Source organism: Staurois parvus, unplaced genomic scaffold (assembly GCF_062004578.1).
Source record: "Staurois parvus isolate SC_StPar_1 unplaced genomic scaffold, SC_StPar_1.0 ptg002264l, whole genome shotgun sequence".
Classification (NCBI taxonomy): domain Eukaryota; kingdom Metazoa; phylum Chordata; class Amphibia; order Anura; family Ranidae; genus Staurois; species Staurois parvus.
The window spans coordinates 137,929-160,214 of record NW_028320060.1 but is presented as its reverse complement, the minus strand read 5'-3'; the positions used below and the strand labels follow the sequence as shown (position 1 = coordinate 160,214).

General features: G+C 46.1%; 1 protein-coding gene across 1 annotated transcript in view; it reads left to right on the top strand.

The window, feature by feature from the left end:
* Positions 1-22,286, top strand: part of ITFG1 (integrin alpha FG-GAP repeat containing 1) — a gene marked incomplete at its 5' end in the record, with an annotated part of 284,615 nt that overhangs the window by 151,971 nt on the left and 110,358 nt on the right. Inside the window, one exon of the mRNA XM_089665615.1 lies at positions 17,683-17,726. Within this exon, the coding sequence (XP_089521741.1) occupies positions 17,683-17,726 (44 nt within the window). The remainder of the gene's footprint in view (positions 1-17,682; positions 17,727-22,286) is intronic.

Sequence of the window (22,286 nt, the reverse complement as noted above, 5' to 3'; positions counted from 1 at the left end):
TCCTTCATCATCCCCTTCCTCCTTCTCTCATCCCTTCCTCCTTCTTTCATCCCTTCCCTCCGTCTTTCATCCCTTCCCTCCATCTTTCATCCTTCCCTCCGTCTTTCATCCCTTCCCTCCGTCTTTCATCCCTTCCCTCCGTCTTTCATCCCTTCCCAACTTCTTTCATTCCTTCCCTCCTTCTCTCATCCCTTCCCTCCTTCTTTCATCCCTTCCCTCCGTCTCTCATTCTTTCCCTCCATTTCTCATCTTTGCCCATATTTTCTTATTCCTTCTCTCTGTCTCTCATCCTTTCCCTCCTTCTCTCATCCCCTTCCTCCTTCTCTCATCCCCTTCTTCCTTCTCTCATCCCTTCCCTCCTTCTTTCATCCCTTTCCTCCTTCTTCATCCCTTTCCTCCTTCTTTCATCCCTTCCCTCCTTCTTTCATCTCTTCCCTCCTTCTTTCATCTCTTCCCTCCTTCTTTCATCTCTTCCCTCCTTCTCTCATCCCCTTCCTCCTTCTCTCATCCCTTCCTCCTTCTCTCATCCCTTCCTCCTTCTCTCATCCCTTTCCTCCGTCTTTCATCCCTTCCCTCCGTCTTTCATCCCTTCCCTCCTTCTTTCATCCCTTCCCTCCATCTCTCATCCCTTCCCTCCGTCTCTCATTCTTTCCCTCCATTTCTCATCTTTGCCCATATTTTCTTATTCCTTCTCTCTGTCTCTCATCCTTTCCCTCCTTCTCTCATCCCTTCCCTCCATCTCTCATCCCTTCCCTCCTACTCTCATCCCTTCCCTCCTACTCTCATCCCTACCCTCCATCTCTCATCCCTACCCTCCATCTCTCATCCCTTCCCTCCTTCTCTCATCCCTTCCCTCCTACTCTCATCCCTTCCCTCCTACTCTCATCCCTTCCCTCCTACTCTCATCCCTTCCCTCCTACTCTCATCCCCTTCCCTCCTACTCTCATCCCTTCCCTCCATCTCTCATCCCTTCCCTCCATCTCTCATCCCTTCCCTCCATCTCTCATCCCTTCCCTCCTTCTCTCATCCCTTCCCTCCTTCTCTCATCCCTTCCCTCCTTCTCTCATCCCTTCCCTCCTTCTCTCATCCCTTCCCTCCTTCTCTCATCCCTTCCCTCCTACTCTCATTCCTTCTCTCTGTCTCTCATTCCTTCCCTGCGTCTTTCATTCCTTCCCTCCATCTCTCATTCCTTCCCTCCATCTCTCATCCCTTCCCATATCTCTCATTCCTTCCCTGCATCTCTCATCTCTTCCCATATCTCTCATCCCTTACCTCTGTCTCTCATCCCTTCCCATATTCTCTCATCCCTTCCCTCCTACTCTCATCCCTTCCCTCCTACTCTCATCCCTTCCCTCCTACTCTCATCCCCTTCCCTCCTACTCTCATCCCTTCCCTCCATCTCTCATCCCTTCCCTCCATCTCTCATCCCTTCCCTCCATCTCTCATCCTTCTCTCATCCCTTCCCTCCTTCTCTCATCCCTTCCCTCCTTCTCTCATCCCTTCCCTCCTTCTCTCATCCCTTCCCTCCTTCTCTCATCCCTTCCCTCCTACTCTCATTCCTTCTCTCTGTCTCTCATTCCTTCCCTGCGTCTTTCATTCCTTCCCTCCATCTCTCATTCCTTCCCTCCATCTCTCATTCCTTCCCATATCTCTCATTCCTTCCCTCCATCTCTCATCTCTTCCCATATCTCTCATCCCTTCCCTCTGTCTCTCATCCCTTCCCATATCTCTCATTCCTTCCCTGCATCTCTCATCTCTTCCCATATCTCTCATCCCTTACCTCTGTCTCTCATCCCTTCCCATATTCTCTCATTCCTTCCCTCCGTTTCTCATCCCTTCTCTCCATCTTTCATCACTTCTCTCCTCTCGGCCTCCTTTTGCTGTAAGCTTTACATTTCCACTCAAGCACTCAGGATTAATTAAAATCGCCACAACAATAAAACGAACGCCTATCGTTTTCGCTTTTAAAAAATCAGAGAAAGAGGAAAAATCTTATCAGTTCCGTTAAGTCCTCACTAATTTGCTGATAGATCAAAAAGTTTGTATTTTAGGCAAGACAAAGGAATTCCTTTGAAAGGTGTAGGGACGGGGAGTCTTATCGTAACATGGCGGTTTAATCAGGGGCTGTCCTCCTGGTCTGGCTGTATGTCTTGGCACAGAGACGAATGTTCTCCTAAGCAGATGTTTAGCGAGTATTAAAGGAGCCGGGAAGGCATGGGGAGATGGTAATTGGTCATCTGCTCCTGCAAAGCTCTGACTTCAGTTTCACGGACAGAAGGCTGAATTTCTCTGAGTATGCAATCTGTCATCAGGGCCCAGGCTACAATCTGCTTCGTTTGACCCACATCCTTTGACCCTCAGCTGCTGTGGAGCTGTAAGTCCCTGCGTGACCTGGGACCTGCAGGCTGTAAAAGACGCAACCCAGTTTTCGAAAAACAATGGGTCCCCAGTGTGTGCTGTGAGACGGATCATTTGTGTCCAAGATAGTTTAGTGGGTTTTTTCAGCCCTGATTGCTATACTAAAGCCGGCCATAAACTAGAAGATTTCTGAACAAACGTTCACGTTAACATTCGTATGATAATTCTGATCAACCCATTGGATGACTTGACGAAGGTACTTCCTAAATGTTTGCGTTTGCTAGTCGATTTTGGAGTGATTGGACTTTCCCCAATGCAGGCCACGTTCACTGTTAGAATTTCATTTGTTCAAGAAAAATTTTCCATCCTGCTCCTTCGAATTTTCTCATCACGTCAGTTGAAAACGAGCATCTATTGGACCCCACTAACAATCAGAAAATATAAACAACAATGTGAAACAAATACTAAAACTCTTGTATGGTCATGCATCCAAATAAATAAGTGCAAACAGTAACAAATTATCACTCTTAAACAAAATACAGCACTGTGAAAATGTAATTCCCTTTTCCCTGATTTTCTTTTTTGCATGTGTCACACTTAAATGATTCAGATCATCAAACAAAATGTAATATTACACAAAGATAACCCAGGTAAATACAAAGTGCAGTTTTTAAATGATGATTTAATTTATTAAAGGAAAATAGCTGTCCAAACCTGCCCGGCCCTATGTGAAAAAGTAATTACACCCCCCCTGCTAAATCATGAATAAACTGTGATTAACCACTTTTTTTTTTTTTTTTTTTTTGGAAAGCGGAGTTAATTTTCACTTGCCGCACTCAGACCTGATTACTACCAGACCTGTTGAATCAAGAAATCACTTAAGTAGAAGCTATCTGACAAAGCGAAGCACACTAAAAGATCTCAAAAAGCAACACATCATGCCACGATCTAAAGAAATTCAATAACAGATGAGGAACAAAATAGTTGACATGTATCATTCTGGAAAGGATTACAAAGCCATTTCTAAGGCTTGGGGACTCCAGTGAACCATGATGAGACAATAATCTATAAAAATTATTTGCGCTTAGTGAAACAAAAAGCAAACAGTGCCACTCTCAAAAAAATCAAATAATAACCTTTTAACAAACTAAACGTACACTTGATGTGCATGGTGAACCTTCTGAGTACAAAAAGGCTAACAAACCACAACTTTATAATAAATAAGTGCAATCCGCCATATGAAAAGTGAAACCAGCCTTTAAATAGTGAAAAAGTGTTCAGTCCAACATATATTCTCCGAGATTCAATCGAATCTTGAAAGGTGGTGAGCAAATGTGACTCCTCCACCAAAAAAATGATCAGCCTCTTACCAAAAATATTGATGTTTCCAGAGATCAATTCATTTGCGTGCTCATAATCAGCACTCATCTCACTGATAGGATACTTTCACCACCTTCTCAGCATAATGTGACCGACACCAGAAGGAATCAAGAAGATCAAAGGACCGCAATGGTGTTCTATCGTAAAACAATTTTTAATTAAAAATAAGCAGACATATACTCACAAACCTAAAAAATATAGAATTACATAAGACTCCAAAGCCTTGAGTATCAGCATGTATATGACTTCACCGGCTAGGCCCCGCCCAACATATTTTTCCACCAATCAGCATCATCAGGGGAATGGAGCATCATTCCACAATTTACTTCTGCACTACTTCAGTAACCAGGTATATACCCCTTTAAGGCATCAAGTTGCTCACTTGATTACTAGATGAAGTCACGTTGGGGGGAAGCCAGGTAACGCCATCACGTAAACCGAAAGTGGGCCGCAGACAAGATTTGCAGTGTCCCTGTCTCTCCTGTGTTTACAATTTTGATGCCTTTTCATTTTTGTGGCATTTTCTCTTAATACATTGGTTTTATTAGGATTTACTACACTGTGGTGGTCCTCATCTCTTTTGAGCCCTTAAAATTTCATCCAGATCTGCTATTTGAATGGCTTCCTGTATTAAACGGGTTTCATTACAATATGTATCATTTTTCTTAAAGAAATTCTTACTGTGAATGTGGTTTTTTTGTTTAAGAAAAATTTTCCATCTTCAAATTTTTTCATTACCACCAATTATTACAAAACTAAACAAATGTTCCAAAAACCAACATTTTCTAACAATATTTTGCTGTATTATGACCAGCTTTATATTGAGGTTTAAAGTAAGGGTTAGTTGGAAGGTGAGAGAGGATATGGTCATTGCACATGTTCCTGGAAATGACTTGAAGCAAGTGGGTGCTCTAGCAACTGCCATAGTGTCAACAGAAGTCAAAGCATATATCGCCAGCATACCATGGATCTTCAAAAAAGCGTCCAACAATTTATGAACGCAATCACGTCCAAGCAATAAATTGCAATGTTTGGGGGCCATTCAGGGCCCCTTCATCAGGCATCACTATTTTGATCCATGGCGTGCTAGTGATGTATGCTAAACGTTGAATTGGATGATTAGGATAAGAGGTTTGGCTGAGGGTTAGGCTTGGATTGAGGATTAGGCAAAGGGGTTGGGTTTATGCAGTAACTAGGGTTGAAGGCTACGCTGGGGGTTAGGGTTAGGTTGAGAATTAGTGTCAAAGTCTAGATTGGGGGTTAAGTTGAGAATTGGATAAAGGGTCTGGGTTGAGAATTAGGATGGAAGGCTAGACTGAGAGTTAAGGTATGGTTCTTATTATTATACAGGACTTATATAGCACCAACAGTTTACGTGGCACCTTACAAAATGATTGAGGATTAAGAGCAGGGATGGAGCTGAGGATTAGGGTAAGGACAGAAACAACCTCTCCTGCGCTCTGTGACCCAGAGCAAGGGTGGACGGAAACTGAACATGAAAAATTTGACCACCAATGCATAGAAGGTTGTGCAGCTCTAAACAAGGCTGGGGAAGCCCGACCAGTACTGCAAAGTGAAACAAAAAGCGTACCAACCTTGCACATTACCTCAGTAAACCATCATTTTATTAAATTGAGAATAATACTCACAAACAAAGTAAATCAAGCATATAAGTCCTCAAAGGAACTTTAGGAGTGTAGAGCCTGTGCAGAGGTAGACTCTCAAAGTACGGCTGACAGGTTTCGAAGGGGGTCCCTTCTTCATCAGACCACCAGGGCCAGGCAAGGGTTAGTGACAGCTGCCTTGGCAATTCAACAGGGGTGCAAAAAGAAGAACCTGAAACCTTTTGCTGAGGTACTTCACAGCTCATGCTGGAAGGCATTCTCTTGCCTTTTCTTTTTGGGTACTAAAGGATCTTATACCAGCACTAGTAAGGGGTTATGCCGATGATCAGAGTAGAATTTTGGTTGAGGATTAGGACAATAGGCGCTGAGTTGAGGATTAGGGCAAGGGATTTAGGCAGATCATCAGGGAACACTGTTGGGTTGAGAATTAGGGTGGAAGACGAAGATGACGGTTAGGGTTGGATTGAGGGTTAGGTAGAGCGGTTGAGTTGAGGACTAGCATAAGGGCTATGCTGAGGAATAGGTTAGGATTAGGGTAGATGGTTAAAATGGATATTTGGGCAAAGGGTTAGGTGGAAGTTCAACGTAAAAGCTTGGATTTAGGAGTAAAGCACAGGGTTAGGCTGGAGTTTAGGGTTAGTTTGAAGGTCAAGATAAAGTGTTACGTAAAGTAGACCTGTCTACCTTGACATAGCAAATTCATGAGCGCTTCAGTGTAAACTGAATGTCTGAATCGCCAGTGGATTCACAAATCTCAGTTTTTTTCTCTTGTTCTTCTCCTCACATCACCCTCCTCTCAATCCTCCTTATTGGTCTTTTAATATTGTTGATGACCTAAAAGACCAAGAGTCTTCAAAGGCGGTGTCAAGATCAACTTTTACAGCAAGATCTGGTATCTCATTTCAACTGCTTATATATACTGGTAACCAGGGGCGGACTGACCATTTGGAAACTCGGGCACTGCCCGGGGTCAGTAGGGGACCCCATGAGATGCCCCCGGTACCTTTTTCATAGGCTTTTTTGAGTTTGGGCAAGGACACAGGGGCCCCATGATCCCCTATTGCCCAGGGGCCCCATGAGTTATCAGTCCGCCCCTGCTGGTAACCAAATCTGAAAGGTTTGACAGGATCACTTTAAGGTTCCAGATACCTTATTCCTTATTTTTCTTCATGTAAATCTAGAATGATCACTCCCCCTTCTAATAACGTCATGAAATGATCATTGCAGATATTTCACTGAATAGAATTTCCTGTTTGGCATTTTCTGCACCAATTTCTTGTCAAATCATGCGTTCAAATTCAGCTTCCCTCTGGCTGATGGAAGAATTAGATATTTTCACTATGTTTAGGCATTTTACACGAAGACACTGAGCGAGTTGTAGTCTGTCAGATAACCGGTTCCGGAGGAGGCGGCACGCTTCATCCGAGGTGTAAAATCTCTCTGATAAACTCAGAACGTGTTTCTCTATCCAGATTGGAGGAGTGGATAAATGTTTTCACACGTATCCAGAATAATGTAAGAAAATATCAGTTTATCAATCTGTCTGCCTAAAATATATATATATTTTTTCCCTTTAGGACTCGTTCACACTTGACTAATTTGTAACTATTGCCAAACGCCCCTATAGCGTTAGACAGCTGTTTAGGAAGCGTTTTTAATGCTCCTCAAACGCCCTATGCGCATTTTTTCAGGCATTTTCTAAGTGCTAAAACCGCACCACAAATGCCTATAATGAAGTTAATGATATTAACGCTCTGCAACCGCCTCGCAAGCGCGTGCAAGGCGTTTGAAGAATGTTACCATAGACATCAATGGGAGGCTTCAACTTCTCTTGACTTTATATGAGGTGTGAATTTTTCCGCAACGCTAACTCTTCAGTGTGAACAGCACTGTGTGGTGCCATGTGTAGAATTTTCATAGGTGTTTGAGGAGCATTAAAAGCGCTTCCTAAACGCCTGCTAACAAAGCTAGTGTGAACTTAGCCTTAGTGTATTATTTTTTTTCTTAAAGTGGATCTGTGGTCTTTCCTTACCTTGTGACCCCGAGTGCATGAATCGGGCATCTCCAGACACCTTCTTTGCTGGATCCTTTTATCTTTATCAGTAAGAAAATGTGAAGACAGCAGAACGTGTCAGGAATCAGCAGCAGGGATGACCAGATTTGTGTGGCTACACTCAGGGTACTGGGACCAGACTGTGTATGCTTTAAAGCAGTTGTCTCCAAACTGTGGCATGTGGGCTGAATGTGGCCCTTTGCTTGCCTTTATCTGGCCCTTGGGACACTATTCCTCCCCTGTCGTCAACAAAAGGGCACTATTCCTCCCATTGACACCAACGATGTGGCACTATTCCTCCCACTGACACCAATGATGGAGCACTATTCCTCCCACTGACACCAATGATGGGGCACTATTCCTCCCACTGACACCAATGATGGAGCACTATTCCTCCTACTGATAACAATGATGAGGCACTATTCCTCCCACTGACACCAATGATGGGGCACTATTCCTCCCACTGACACCAATGATGGGGCACTATTCCCCCCACTGATACCAATGATGGGGCACTATTCCTCCCACTGATACCAATGATGGGGCACTATTCCTCCCACTGATACCAATGATGGGGTACTATTCCTCCCACTGACACCAATGACGGGGCACTATTCCTCCCACTGACATCAATGATGGGGCAATATTCCTTCCACTGATACCAATGATGGGGCACTATTCCTCCCACTGACACCAATGATGGGGCACTATTCTTCCCACTGACACTAATGATGGGGCACTATTCCTCCCACTGACGCCAATGATGGGGAACTATTCCTCCCACTGACACCAATGATGGGGAACTATTCCTCCCACTGACACCAATGATGGGGCACTATTCCTCCCACTGATACCAATGATGGGGCACTATTCCTCCCACTGATACCAATGATGGGGCTCTATTCCTCCCACTGATACCAATGATGGGGCACTATTCCTCCCACTGATACCAATGATGGGGAACTATTCCTCCCACTGACACCAATGATGGGGCACTATTCCTCCCACTGACACCAATGATGGGGCACTATTCCTCCCACTGACACCAGTGATGGGGCACTATTCCTCCCACTGATACCAATGATGGGGCATTATTCCTCCCACTGACACCAATGATGGGGCACTATTCCTCCCACTGACACCAATGATGGGGCACTATTCCTCCCACTGATACCAATGATGGGGCACTATTCCTCCCACGGATACCAATGATGGGGCACTATTCCTCCCACTGACACCAATGATGGGGCACTATTCCTCCCACTGACACCAATGATGGGGCACTATTCCTCCCACTGACACCAATGATGGGGCACTATTCCTCCACTGATACCAATGATGGGACACTATTCCTCCCACTGATACCAATGATGGGGCACTATTCCTCCCACTGATACCAATTATGGGGCACTATTCCTCCCACTGATCCCAATGATGGGACACTATTCCTCCCACTGACACCAATAATGGGGCACTATTCCTTCCACTGACACCAATGATGGAGCACTATTCCTCCCACTGATACCAATGATGTGGCACTATTCCTCTCACTGACACCAATGATGGGACACTATTTCTCCCACTGATACCAATGATGGGGCACTATTCCTCCCACTGACACCAATGATGGGGCACTATTCCTCCCACTGATACCAATGATGGGACACTATTCCTCCCACTGATACCAATGATGGGACACTATTCCTCCCACTGATACCAATGATGGGGCACTATTCCTCCCACTGACACCAATGATGGGGCACTATTCCTCCCACTGACACCAATGATGGGGCACTATTCCTCCCACTGATACCAATGATGGGGCACTATTCCTCCCACTGACACAAGGATGGAGAACTATTCCTCCCCCTGTAACCAAAAATGTATTGTTTACTTTCACTGACACCAAAGAATTTCTAATCCAAATGGCCACAGTCTGCCTCCCTGAAGTCTGAAAGACAGTAAACTGGCCGTTTGTATAGAAAGTTTGGAGACTCCTGCTTTAAAGTGATATTAAAGACAATTAAAAATAAATAAATGACAAACATGTCATACCTGCTCAGTGGTTTTGCACTGAGCAGCCCTGATCCTCCTCTTCTCAGGTCCCCCACTGGCACTTCTGGTCCCTCCCACACTGACAAGTGTCCCCAGAGCAAGCAGCAAGTGAGATTTATTTACAATGAAAAAAGTCCATCCAAACACCCGCACACAGCAAACATAAAAATATAAGTGAGCCAAAAATCCAGTGACCGAATACCTGACTAACCAGCCTAACCAACAGAAAAGTCCCCGCAATTCCAGATCGGTGAAAGTGCTTTGTGATAAATAGTAGAAATGCGCACTCACCGGAAGTGCACTATTAAAGTGCAATGAACAAATTGCTTCCTGGTATAGGCCGAACTACACATCTGACAGGTGCCTCCCTTTCTGGATAAACCCGGAGAAAAAGGTGTCTGAAAAAGATTCTCCCCACACGGGGTCAAAGCAACTCTGGGTTTATCCAGAAAGGGAGGCACCTGTCACCATTAGAGCTACACCTACTTATCTCTAAAGGGGAACTCTGGTCTGGAGCATTAACCTACTGGTGTTCCTGAACCTGATCCACTCTGAGAGGGAAATCATCCTGCCTGCTGATCCAGTTGTGTAGTTCGGCCCATACCAGGAAGCAATTTGTTCATTGCAATTTAATAGTGCACTTCCGGTGAGTGCGCATTTCTACTATTTATCACAAGGCACTTTCACCGATCTGGAATTGCGGGGACCTTTATTGTGGAATTATTAACCTTTTACACTACTGTATCACATTTTAGCGCTGCACTATTTTTATGATATTCTTACTAAGGTGTTATGTTGGTTACCTTGAGTGTACAGCTGCTGAACTGAATAAGCGCTCACTTTTATTTCTGTTTTATTGTAACCAACAGAAATCTCAACTAAGTTCTAGCTATTTACACTGTATACAAAATTGGAAACACAGAAGAGCAGAGAAACTGGAGCTGCAGGGAGCAGATGGGAAGGGTGAACCAAAACTGGGAAAAGGAACAAAGGAGAGCAGGTTCAGAACAGTAGGGTACTTGGTACTGGGTACAGGGCAGAAGCAAGATTAGGATACATAGCAACAGGACATGGCAGCAGCAAAACACTGGAGCAAGAGGCACCTATAGGGGATTTACTAAATACCCTCCCAGCAGCCAGCATCAAGTTGAAACTGATTACTGGGGTCTGCTGGCTGCTAAACAACACTCACTGGTGGACACTGGAATTACAACCCTCTGCCCAGGGAACCACAGTGGCACCAACAGGTGAACCAGGTCCTAACAACAAGAGTAGGTGGGGTAGTTACTAACCAGCAAGCTTTGTAAACGATAATTACCTGATAAAGTGTAGGAATTTGGTAACCCCTAGGCATAGTGATTATAATAGAATGCTGGATTTTGGCAAACCCTTGGTAGCTGAAGATGCTTTCTTTATTGACCTGGGGTCAAACATTGGTTAAAGGTAGACTAAACTCTTGAAGCTGTGCTCAAAAAAAGACAGGCAGTTTTTTGCGCGGCAACGAGAGCCCATTATTATTATTATACAGGATTTATATTGGGCCAACAGTTTGCTCAGCGCTTTACAATATAAGGGAGACAATACATTTCTGTACAGAAGGAATAGGAGGGCCTGGCGCGAGGAGCTTACAATCTAAAGGAAGGGGGAGGTGATACAAAAGGTGATAGCTGTGGGGGATGATCTGGCGGAGGTGATTCAAGTACAGTTCTTAGGTGGAGGTGGGGTAGGCTTCCCTGAAGAAGTGAGTTTTCAAAGATCGTCTAAAGGCAGACAGGGTGGGGGCTGATTGGACATACTGTGGTAGGGAGTTCCAGAGGATGGAAGAGGCTCTGGAGAAGTCCTGGAGGTGAGCGTGGGAGAAGGTGATGAGGGAGCTAGAGAGGAGGATATCATGGGAGGAGCGGAGTGGGCGATTTGGGCGGTATCTGTGGATGAGGTTGGCGATGTAGCCGGGGCAGTGTTGTGGATGGCTTCGTAAGCTGTGGTTAGTATTTTGCATTTTATACATTGGGTTAGTGGAAGCCAGTGGAGGGATTGGAGGAGAGGTGCAGCAGTCGCTGATCGGTTGGTAAGGTGGATGAGTCTAGCAGCAGCTTTCATAATAGACTGAAGGGGGGATAGCCTGTGTAACGGTAGACCAGTGAGGAGGGAGTTGCAGTAGTCAAGGCGGGATAAAACCAAGGAGTCATTTGAGTGGACTCCCGTGCCCATGACACACAGGGAAGAAGTCCCTGCACTTCTTTGGAAATCGCAGCCCTCATGGGAACCTCGGTTCTCAGTACGGTTGCGTTTTCCAGTGCGGCCGGCATGCCATTAGAATTAATGGCACCCGCCGCTGGTCCTCATTCTTCTGTGTGGGTGGATTTTTGTGGGGATCCGCAGCGGCACCACCTGCACAGATGTGAACCAGGGGTTAGTAAAGCCGAAAAGTAGAGTCACCGATCACAGCTTCAGCAGAACAGAATTTGAGGTCCTTTGGCCAATAAGGCGGTCTCTGTGTATGTGTTCTGAGATTGCATTTTGCCATTTTTCCGTAATTCACCTGCAGCTTTCCAGCCTCCAGTGGAAATAGCGCGCATCAGATCCAAATGTTGTCTGTATCTTCGGAAGGGCGTCACAGTCCAGCTCCTTCCACGCATTACCAGGCCTCAAAGCACAGTAATTAGAGATAATGTACATTTTTTTTGTCTCACTGGTATTTCGCTAATGTGCGTTTCCATGACACCGCTTCATTAACCTGAAATAAAAAATGCTAAAAATATCGAAGGTCAGAAAACTGGCCGGCTATAAATTTGGCTTCATAATTGTAGCAAAATGCGTCTGGGGACTTTGACCTACCTTCTGCCTTTTGAGACTGCGAGTCATTTACATTTAATGACTGTTCAGTCCACGTGTCCACGTTTCCACTTCCTTTATTGACTTGATATCACGTGCTTACTTGTGATGTTACAATGATACTAAATACAAACTGTATAACTTACATAATCGCTTCTCTTTCTGTATGGGGATGATGGCACTGTAATTATTTTAATGAAAAAAAAAATACATCTAAGTAATTTCTTCCTAATCGGTATACAGCTGTCACATGGCCCAGATCTCTCCCAGCCTATCTGCAGGGAAACAGTGGCAGGAAGAGCTTCTCGTTCTCTGCCGCTGGTCACATGTTCAAAATAAAAACACAGCCTGTGGGATACAGAGTAAAAATAAATGATTGTAACCAATAAACTGTTTTAAATCATTCAAATATGTATTTGAAATCAAATCTTTATTATTTTTGGCGATAACATTGTGTGGGCGGATGTCTGCCAGGCAAGGGTTAAGTCATGCCCCCTCCAGCCTGTCTTAACCCCTTCACTCCGGCACCTCCCGGCCCTTTAAGAGTTTCAGAAGCCAGGAGGCGGGGCGGGCTTTAGGGTCATGTGACCGCCGTGACGCGCCATCACAGCGGTTACATGATTGGGAAAGATCCAGATCGAAAGAGGAGATCGGGACCTTTCCGTGAGTACCATACATGTGTGCTGGGAGCGCGCAGGGCGCACTCTCGGCACATATGTCCTTTTTTAATAGAGCGCAAATGTGCGGCCTCTTGGCGTCTGGGAGGCTGCACATTTGCGTGTGGCTGATGTGAAAAGGTTAAAATAACAGGGATGTGATTCCTCCATCAATCAAGATGTAATATCCCTCCCCCATCGTGTTTAGCTGCTTAGTGGGCATGAAGGAGGAGGGAGGGAGCGGGCTGTCATTTACCTTACTCCTGTGCTGGGGATGGACTCAGCAGGAGCTAGGATGACAATGTATAGGTTCTGGAATATGCACTGCTTGCTGTCCTCAACAGACCGGGGTAGTCCAAAGTCACTAAATGCTAATGAAAAAAAACAAAAAGAGGGTGCACCGGCCTAGTGCTCTGGGCTCTGAGGAAGAGGCTGAGTTTTCGCAACGCGTCAGCCAGTTGGTCATCCGGGGTTCCATCGTTGTGGACTCAGATGCTATATGGATTGAACACCTTTGTTCATTGTGATGTGCCTGTGTTTTATAAGTCCATTGTGAGTATCATACCTTCTATTTCATTCTTTCAATAAATATTTTAAACGACAATGCACTAGGCCGGTGCGCCCTCTTTTTGTTTTTTCATTGTCATTTACCACTCTATAGTCACACGGGCTGCATGGAAAGCATATCAGCATAGAAACTCACTAAAACTGAGCATGTGCACTAGCTGCCACCACTGCTCTGCAAAATCCCAAACCGCACTGGGGACATGATCAAAAGGGGGAGACAGAGAACAGCAGGATCAACCAGGTTTTTTTTTTTTTGGTTTTTTTTTTGCAGAATACAGAAAACAAATCCCATTGTGACAGAGTGGGTATGAACAGCATGTGATACAGCATTTATTATTAATAAATAAAGTAAAACCTGTGCCAAAGAAAAACATACAGTCAGGTCCATAAATATTGGGACATCGACACAATTCTAACATTTTTGGCTCTATACACCACCACAATGGATTTGAAATGAAACGAACAAGATGTGCTTTAATTGCAGACTGTCAGCTTTAATTTGAGGGTATTTACATCCAAATAAGGTGAATGGTGTAGGAATTACAACAGTTTGCATATGTGCCTCCCACTTGTTAAGGGACCAAAAGTAATGGGACAGAATCATAATCATAAATCAAACTTTCACTTCTTAATACTTGGTTGCAAATCCTTTGCAGTCAATTACAGCCTGAAGTCGGGAACACACAGACATCACCAGATGCTGGGTTTCATCCCTGGTGATGCTCTGCCAGGCCTCTACTGCAACTGTCTTCAGTTCCTGCTTGTTCTTGGGGCATTTTCCCTTCAGTTTTGTCTTCAGCAAGTGAAATTCATGCTCAATCGGATTCAGGTCAGGTGATTGACTTGGCCATTGCATAACATTCCACTTCTTTCCCTTAAAAAACTCTTTGGTTGCTTTTGCAGTCTGCTTTGGGTCATTGTCCATCTGCACTGTGAAGCATCCAATGAGTTCTGAAGCATTTGGCTGAATATGAGCAGATAATATTCCCGAAACACTTCAGAATTCATCCGGCTGCTTCTGTCAGCAGTCACATCATCAATAAATACAAGAGAACCAGTTCCATTGGCAGCCATACATGCCCACGCCATGACACTACCACCACCATGCTTCACTGATGAGGTGGTATGCTTAGGATCATGAGCAGTTCCTTTCCTTCTCCATACTCTTCTCTTCCCATCACTCTGGTACAAGTTGATGTCGGTCTCATCTGTCCATAGGATGTTGTTCCAGAACTGTGAAGGCTTTTTTAGATGTCGTTTGGCAAACTCTAATCTGGCCTTCCTGTTTTTGAGGCTCACCAATGGTTTACATCTTGTGGTGAACCCTCTGTATTCACTCTGGTGAAGTCTTCTCTGGATTGTTGACTTTGACACACATACACCTACCTCCTGGAGAGTGTTCTTGATCTGGCCAACTGTTGTGAAGGGTGTTTTCTTCAACAGGGAAAGAATTCTTCGGTCATCCACCACAGTTGTTTTCCGTGGTCTTCCGGGTCTTTGGGTGTTGCTGAGCTCACCCATGCGTTCCTTCTTTTTAAGAATGTTCCAAACAGTTGTTTTGGCCATGCCTAATGTTTTTGCTATCTCTCTGATGGGTTTGTTTTGTTTTTTCAGCCTAATGATGGCTTGCTTCACTGATAGTGACAGCTCTTTGGATCTCATCTTGAGAGTTGACAGCAACAGATTCCAAATGCAAATAGCACACTTGAAATGAACTCTGGACCTTTTATCTGCTCATTGTAATTGGGATAATGAGGGAATAACACACACCTGGCCATGGAACAGCTGAGAAGCCAATTGTCCCATTACTTTTGGTCCCTTAACAAGTGGGAGGCACATATGCAAACTGTTGTAATTCCTACACCATTCACCTGATTCGGATGTAAATACCCTCAAATTAAAGCTGACAGTCTGCAGTTATAGCACATCTTGTTCATTTCATTTCAAATCCATTGTGGTGGTGTATAGAGCCAAAAATGTTAGAATTGTGACGATGTCCCAATATTTATGGATTTGACTGTATATATATATATATATATATATATATATATATATATATATATAATCCAAATCTAAATGCTGCTGCTCATGAAAGGAAAAAAACAATCCAATATAAATAAAAACACTCCACAAAGCAAAAAAATATATAAATGTGTAAGAAGTCCAAACAAAGTCCCAAATATAAGAATGTGCTCCAATTCCAGAAATAGTGCTCAACAAAATCTTCAAAAAAAATGTGTTCACACCATCCGTGATTGACAGCCCAATCCCCACTCACAGATGGAGTGGACTCTTTGCTGGTATGGCTAAAGAGTCAAACAAGCTCTAAAGGGTGTATCCTCCCCAGATACATCTGCACTTGATATGCTCCAAAAATGATTCCCACGTTTAGATGGCAATGAAAAACAAAGAACACTAATAGTGCAATACTGTATAAAACTCTTTATTCCTAAAAAATGCTGCCTTTAATGCACTCACATGATATAAATTGTGTTCCCGCTTCTATAATAGGCTGAGAGGCTCATACTTATGAAACAAATCCATATACATTCCTCCTTTGCAGAAGTGGACTGGAAGTAGGTAGTATGAAATTACAATCTCCTCTTAACCACCTCACGTCCGGCCATTGTATATACACTGCCAGACGGTAGTACTGCAGGGTCGGGTGGCCATTTATAAATGGCCTCCCCGCATCCTGCTTGTGCGCGCTCCCTGAGAGCGCGCAGCACCGCAATCCGGTGCCCGCTGTGTTCTCCGGACACAGTGGAGTACCGATCGTCAGACTGGACCTCTGTGTGAGGTCCCGATCATGTGATCACTGATTGGCCAATCAGTGATCACATGCACAGTACTTCTGACATCATTGCTTACTACGTGTGAAATCTGTGAATGATCACAGAGATCACATGGTACAGGGCTATTCACAACAGCCTTGTACCATGTGACAAGCTGTGACCAATCACAGCTCACTCAGTGGTTCTCAATGGCGGCAAGAATGCAACCAGAGAGGAGAAATTATTGCTTCTACAGCCTTTATGGGTGTAAATGTAATCAGTGTAAAAAAAATCTTCATCACCCCCACAGGTAGTACAGGGTCACCATGGTGACACTGTACTGCTAGGGTGACAGTATGTAGAAAAATAAAAAAAATTTAAAATAATGTTTAAAAATTATAATTTTTGGTTATAAACTAATTTAGGTTGTTTTTTTTTTTTTTACTAAAAATATAACGGAATAAATTTTGGCCAAGATTTATGATGAAATATTATTTATTTGCAAAATTCTACAAGAAAAACACTTTTCTAAAAATGTTTGGACTTTTTAATTTACATAGCAAAAAAAAAAAAATCCCAGTGGTGAATAAATACCACCAAAATAAAGCTTTATCTGTCACAAAAAATGCTAAAAATTTCATATGGGTACAGGGTTGCATGACCGCGCAATTGTCATTCAAAGTGTGATAGCGCTGAAAGCTGAAAATTGGTCTGGACAGGAAGGGGGTGAAAGTGTCTGGACTGGAAGTGGTTAATGAAAGCAGGAAGTCACTCCGGAGCTCCGCAAACCAACGTGCACTCCACTCACCGAATGTGACGTCACTACGCATCCACCGGAACCGGAAATACATCATTGCGTTTCGCCCCTCCTCCAGTGCGCCTGGCCAATGACATCCCCACCTGGCCAATGACAGCGGCCAGCATTTGGGACCTGGAAGCCGGCTGCCCAAAGATGTCAGTGGGCAGCTCGAGGACACCGCATCGCTGGATCGGGGGTGAGTATAGTTCTGCCTTTAACTGGGAATTTGTCTTTGTTGTTGTTTGACTAGATCAGCCATTGACTTTGAGTACCATCACAGGGAAAATCTCAACCTTTTCCATCTTCTTCCAAAGTCTGCTAGCCCCCATTTCTTGGTCAAGGCTTTTGTACAGGGTGTCTCTTGTGGCGTCTCCTGTTCAATCCCCTGTGACTCCATGGTACTGTATGCTCAATCATGAGCAAGGAAAATAAAAAAATAAAAAATTGGCAAATGTTTTTCTTCAGTCATTAAACCAAGTGAAAATACACATTGAAAAGTACACAGCTTACACTCCTTTAGTAAATCAATCCCATTAATGTTGAGTACATTTGACTAACTGATTTGTTTCTCTCTACGCAGTGCTCAGTGGTATTTGCTCCAATGACTGTCCTCAGCAAGTCAAGGTAGGTGTATTGGGCATTATATTGACTTTAAAGCTATAATCTGGGCCAAACACATGTTGTATAAATAAAAGGACAATTTGTATAGTAGTCTTAATCTCCGTGAGCTTTGTGTATTTCTTCCGGATCTGTGCAGTCATCCAGTGTGAGACTTCCTGTAATAAAGACCGCTCACTGCTGCTCTCTCTCCTTGTGCAGGGGGACTGGTCCTGTCTCCGCCCCCTGCTGTAGTTTTCTGCAGACATCCTGTAGAGGGTGGAGCCTGGTGGGCCCCTCCCACAGCACTGCTCGCTCGTTCCTTGTGCAGGATGACTGGTCCTGTCTCCGCCCCCTCCTGTAGTTTTCTGCAGACAGCCTGTAGAGGGTGGAACCTGCTGGGCCCTCCCACAGCCCTGCTCGTGCTCTCCTTGTGCAGGATGACTGGTCCTGTCTCTGCTCCCTCCTGTAGTTTTCTGCAGGCAGCCTGTAGAGGGAGGAGCCTGGTGGGCCCCTCCCACAGCTCTGCTCGCTCGTGCCTTGTGCAGGATGACTGGTCTTGTCTCCACCCCTTCCTGTAGTTATCTGCAGATATCCTGTAGAGGGTGGAGCCTGCTGGGCCCCTCCCACAGCCCTGCTTGCTCTCTCCTTGTGCAGGATGACTGGTCCTGTCTCCGCCCCCTCCTGTAGTTTTCTGCAGACAGCCTGTATGGATGTATGAAGTGTATGGGGTGTATGGAGTGTACGGGATGTATGGGATTTATGGGTTGCACGGGGTGTATAGGATGTACGGAATGTACAGGGTGTACGGGATGTATGGAATGTATGGGGTGTAAGGGATGGACGGGTGTATGGGGTGTACGGGCTGTATGGGATGTACGGGGTGTACAGGATTTATGGGGTGCACGGGATGTACAGCATTTATGGGGTGCACGGGATGTATGGGGTGTACGGGATGTATCTTTGGTGTGGGCACTCGGCTGTGACAGTTTGCGGCTTCACAGTCGGGTACCCACTGCACATGTCCGAGAAGCACTGTGTTTTCTGAATGGCCCTGTAATCTTCTGGGATCTGTCACGTGTCCCAGAAGTACACAAGGAGGGAGGGGGATAACTTCGGCTTCTGATCACCTAGGCAATTGCAGCAGAAGTGGGAGCGGGTACCTGTTAATTTCGGGTGCCCACTCATTCCCCGCTCCCCAAAGGTGCCAATCCTTAAGGGGGAGCAGGGGACCAGTCCTTAAAGCAGATCGTCCCCTTTTGGGTGGAGCTCCGCTTCAAAGTCCAGAATTTATAAAGCTGTTCTGAGCTGTCAAAAACAGGGGGCAGAGAGCTGAAGTTACACATTGCAGAGTGATAATGAAACAAATCCTCCTACAAAAGTTGTACTTGTTTATCTGATGTATTCTCTTCTCTACGTCAATTCAAAGAGCTGAATTTATAAAGCTTTTCAGAAAGCTTCATAAGCTTTTTTCAGTGTGTTCAGAGAAAAAGGGGTCAAAGAGCAGAAATTACAATCTGCAGAGCTCAGTGAGGAGAGCTCTGAGAGCTGATTGGAGGCAAGGGACATACCCCCTTCACACAGGAACAGAGCTGACGCTGTCAATCACAGGTTGTGTGCTAGAGCTCCCTCCCCTGTCACCTTTTTCTTTTCTTTCTTGGTGTCAGGAAAACCTGTCAGAAATGATTCATACTGATAGCAGAGGAACAAGGCTACAGTCAGAAAGGACACATCGTTCTCTGGATTGGGACAAGTAGACACCATAGAGCAGGGGTGGGCAACTGTGGCCCTCCAGCTGTGGTAGAACTACAAGTCCCGTGAGTCATTGCAAAACTGACAGTTACAAGCACGACTCCCAAAGGCAGCGGCATGATGGGACTTGTAGTTCACCAACAGCTGGAGGGCCACAGTTGCCCACCCCTGCCATAGAGGGATATGCTTTATTTATATTGCATGTCTGAGGTTTACAATCACTTTAATAGACCAAAAACCAAGAGCAAATGAGAGAAGTTGATTGCCACGGCGTACATACTGCCCCAGATTGGGTTTATACATCATTTTTAACACTTGCCTGGAGTCCCATTTAAAAAGGTTCATATTTAAAATTCATTTTTATCTCCATGTTGTAGAATAGCCTGCCTGGTTTTTACTTAACCATCATCCTCTTTATCAGATATAATTATGCTTGTGAAATAAAGTTTTCGTGCCTTTATTGTGTGTTTTACAGCTCAGTGGGACGTAGTTTGCATCCTTTATATTGTGCGTCGCCTTGTTAATATTTATACCGCGCTCATGCGGCCGCGTTCTCTCCATAAAGGTGGCGAAGCTCCTGTTATATCCAGCCAGAGACCCATTGATATTCGCTGGAAGGGTCTCTTAGGTATTTTATTTCCTCCGCAGGCGCCCAAAGCAGCGTGGATAATATGAACCAATGTAAATGTTATTAAAGAAGCAGGAAACCTTATGAAAACCATTTGTATGCCGAGAAAAAAAAGAAAATTAAACAATAATTAAAAAATAATACTAGGCAAAAATCATCCATTGAGCAGTTCATACTAGCTAGATAACATTGCTGCTGTGCTGAAGTTAGATCTTTTTCCACATTGCTCCTGCGTTGGACTGCTGCCTCTGGTCACATGACACCCAGGACATCCTCTAATCCTGGGGTTTCAAACGCCATTTAATCGTGGGCAGCATCAGCATTTTGGTTGTTTCCAAAGGGCCCCCACCCAGTGGTGTGTTTAGGTTTTGTGCTGCCCTAGACAACACACAAATTGTCTGCCCCCATGTACACTGACCAACACAACCCCCCCTTCCCCCTCCCATGGAGAGAGCCTGACAGTGACCAACATACCCCCCCCCCATGCATCTCCCATGGTGAGAGTCTGACAGTGACCATCACAACCCCCCCTTCCCCCTCCCACGGAGAAAGCCTGACAGTGACCAACATCCCCCCCCCCCCCATGCATCTCCCATGGTGAGAGTCTGACAGTGACCATCACAACCCCCCCTTCCCCCTCCCACGGAGAGAGCCTGACAGTGACCAACACAACCCCCCCCCCCTCCCCCTCCCACGGAGAGAGCCTGACAGTGACCAACACAACCCCCCCTTCCCCCTCCCACGGAGAGAGCCTGACAGTGACCAACATAACCCCCCATGCCCCTCCCATGGAGAGAGCCTGACAGTGACCAACATAACCCCCCCATGCCCCTCCCATGGAGAGAGCCTGACAGTGACCAACATAACCCCCCCATGCCCCTCCCACGGAGAGAGCCTGACAGTGACCAACATAACCCCCCCATGCCCCTCCCATGGAGAGAGCCTAACAGTGACCAACACAACCCCCCCCCCCATGCCCCCTCCCACGGAGAGAGCCTGACAGTGACCAACACAACCCCCCCCATGCCCCTCCCACGGAGAGAGCCTGACAGTGACCAACACAACCCCCCATGCCCCTCCCACGGAGAGAGCCTGACAGTGACCAACACGACCCCCCCAAGCCCATCCCACAGAGAGAGCCTGACTGTGACCAACACAAACCCCCCCATGCCCCTCCCACGGAGAGAGCCTGACGGTGACCAACATAACCCCCCCATGCCCCTCCCACTGAGAGAGCCTGACAGTGACCAACATAACCCCCCATGCCCCTCCCATGGAGAGAGCCTGACAGTGACCAACATAACCCCCCCCATGCCCCTCCCACGAAGAGAGCCTGACAGTGATCAACATAACCCCCCATGCCCCTCCCACTGAGAGAGCCTGACAGTGACCAACATAGCCCCCCATGCCCCTCCCATGGAGAGAGCCTGACAGTGACCAACATAACCCCCCCATGCCCCTCCCATGGAGAGAACCTGACAGTGACCAACACTACCCCCCCTTTCCCCTCCTACGGAGAGAGCCTGACAGTGACCAACACAACCCCCCCCCCCATGCCCCTCCCACGGAGAGAGCCTGACAGTGACAAACACAACCCCCCCCATGCCCCTCCCACGGAGGGAGCCTGACAGTGACCAACACAACCCCCCCATGCCCCTCCCAAGGAGAGAGCCTGACAGTGACCAACACAACCCCCCCATGCCCCTCCCACGGAGAGAGCCTGACAGTGACCAACACGACCCCCCCAAGCCCATCCCACAGAGAGAGCCTGACAGTGACCAACCCCCCCATGCCCCTCCCACGGAGAGAGCCTGACGGTGACCAACACAACCCCCCCATGCCCCTCCCGCGGAGAGAGCCTGACAGTGACCAACACAACCCACCCTATGCCCCTCCCACGGAGACAGCCTGACCGTGATCAACACAACCCCCCCTTCCCTCTCCCGCGGTGAGAGCCTGACAGTGACCAACATAACCCCCCCTATGCCCCTCCCACAGAGAGAGCCTGACAGTGACCAACACAACCCCCCATGCCCCTCCCACGGTGAGAGCCTGACAGTGACCAACACAACCCCCCCCATGCCCCTCCCATGGAGAGAGCCTGACAGTGACCAACACAACCCCCCCTTCCCTCTCCCACGGTGAGAGCCTGACAGTGACCAACATAACCCCCCCATGCCCCTCCCACAGAGAGAGCCTGACCGTGA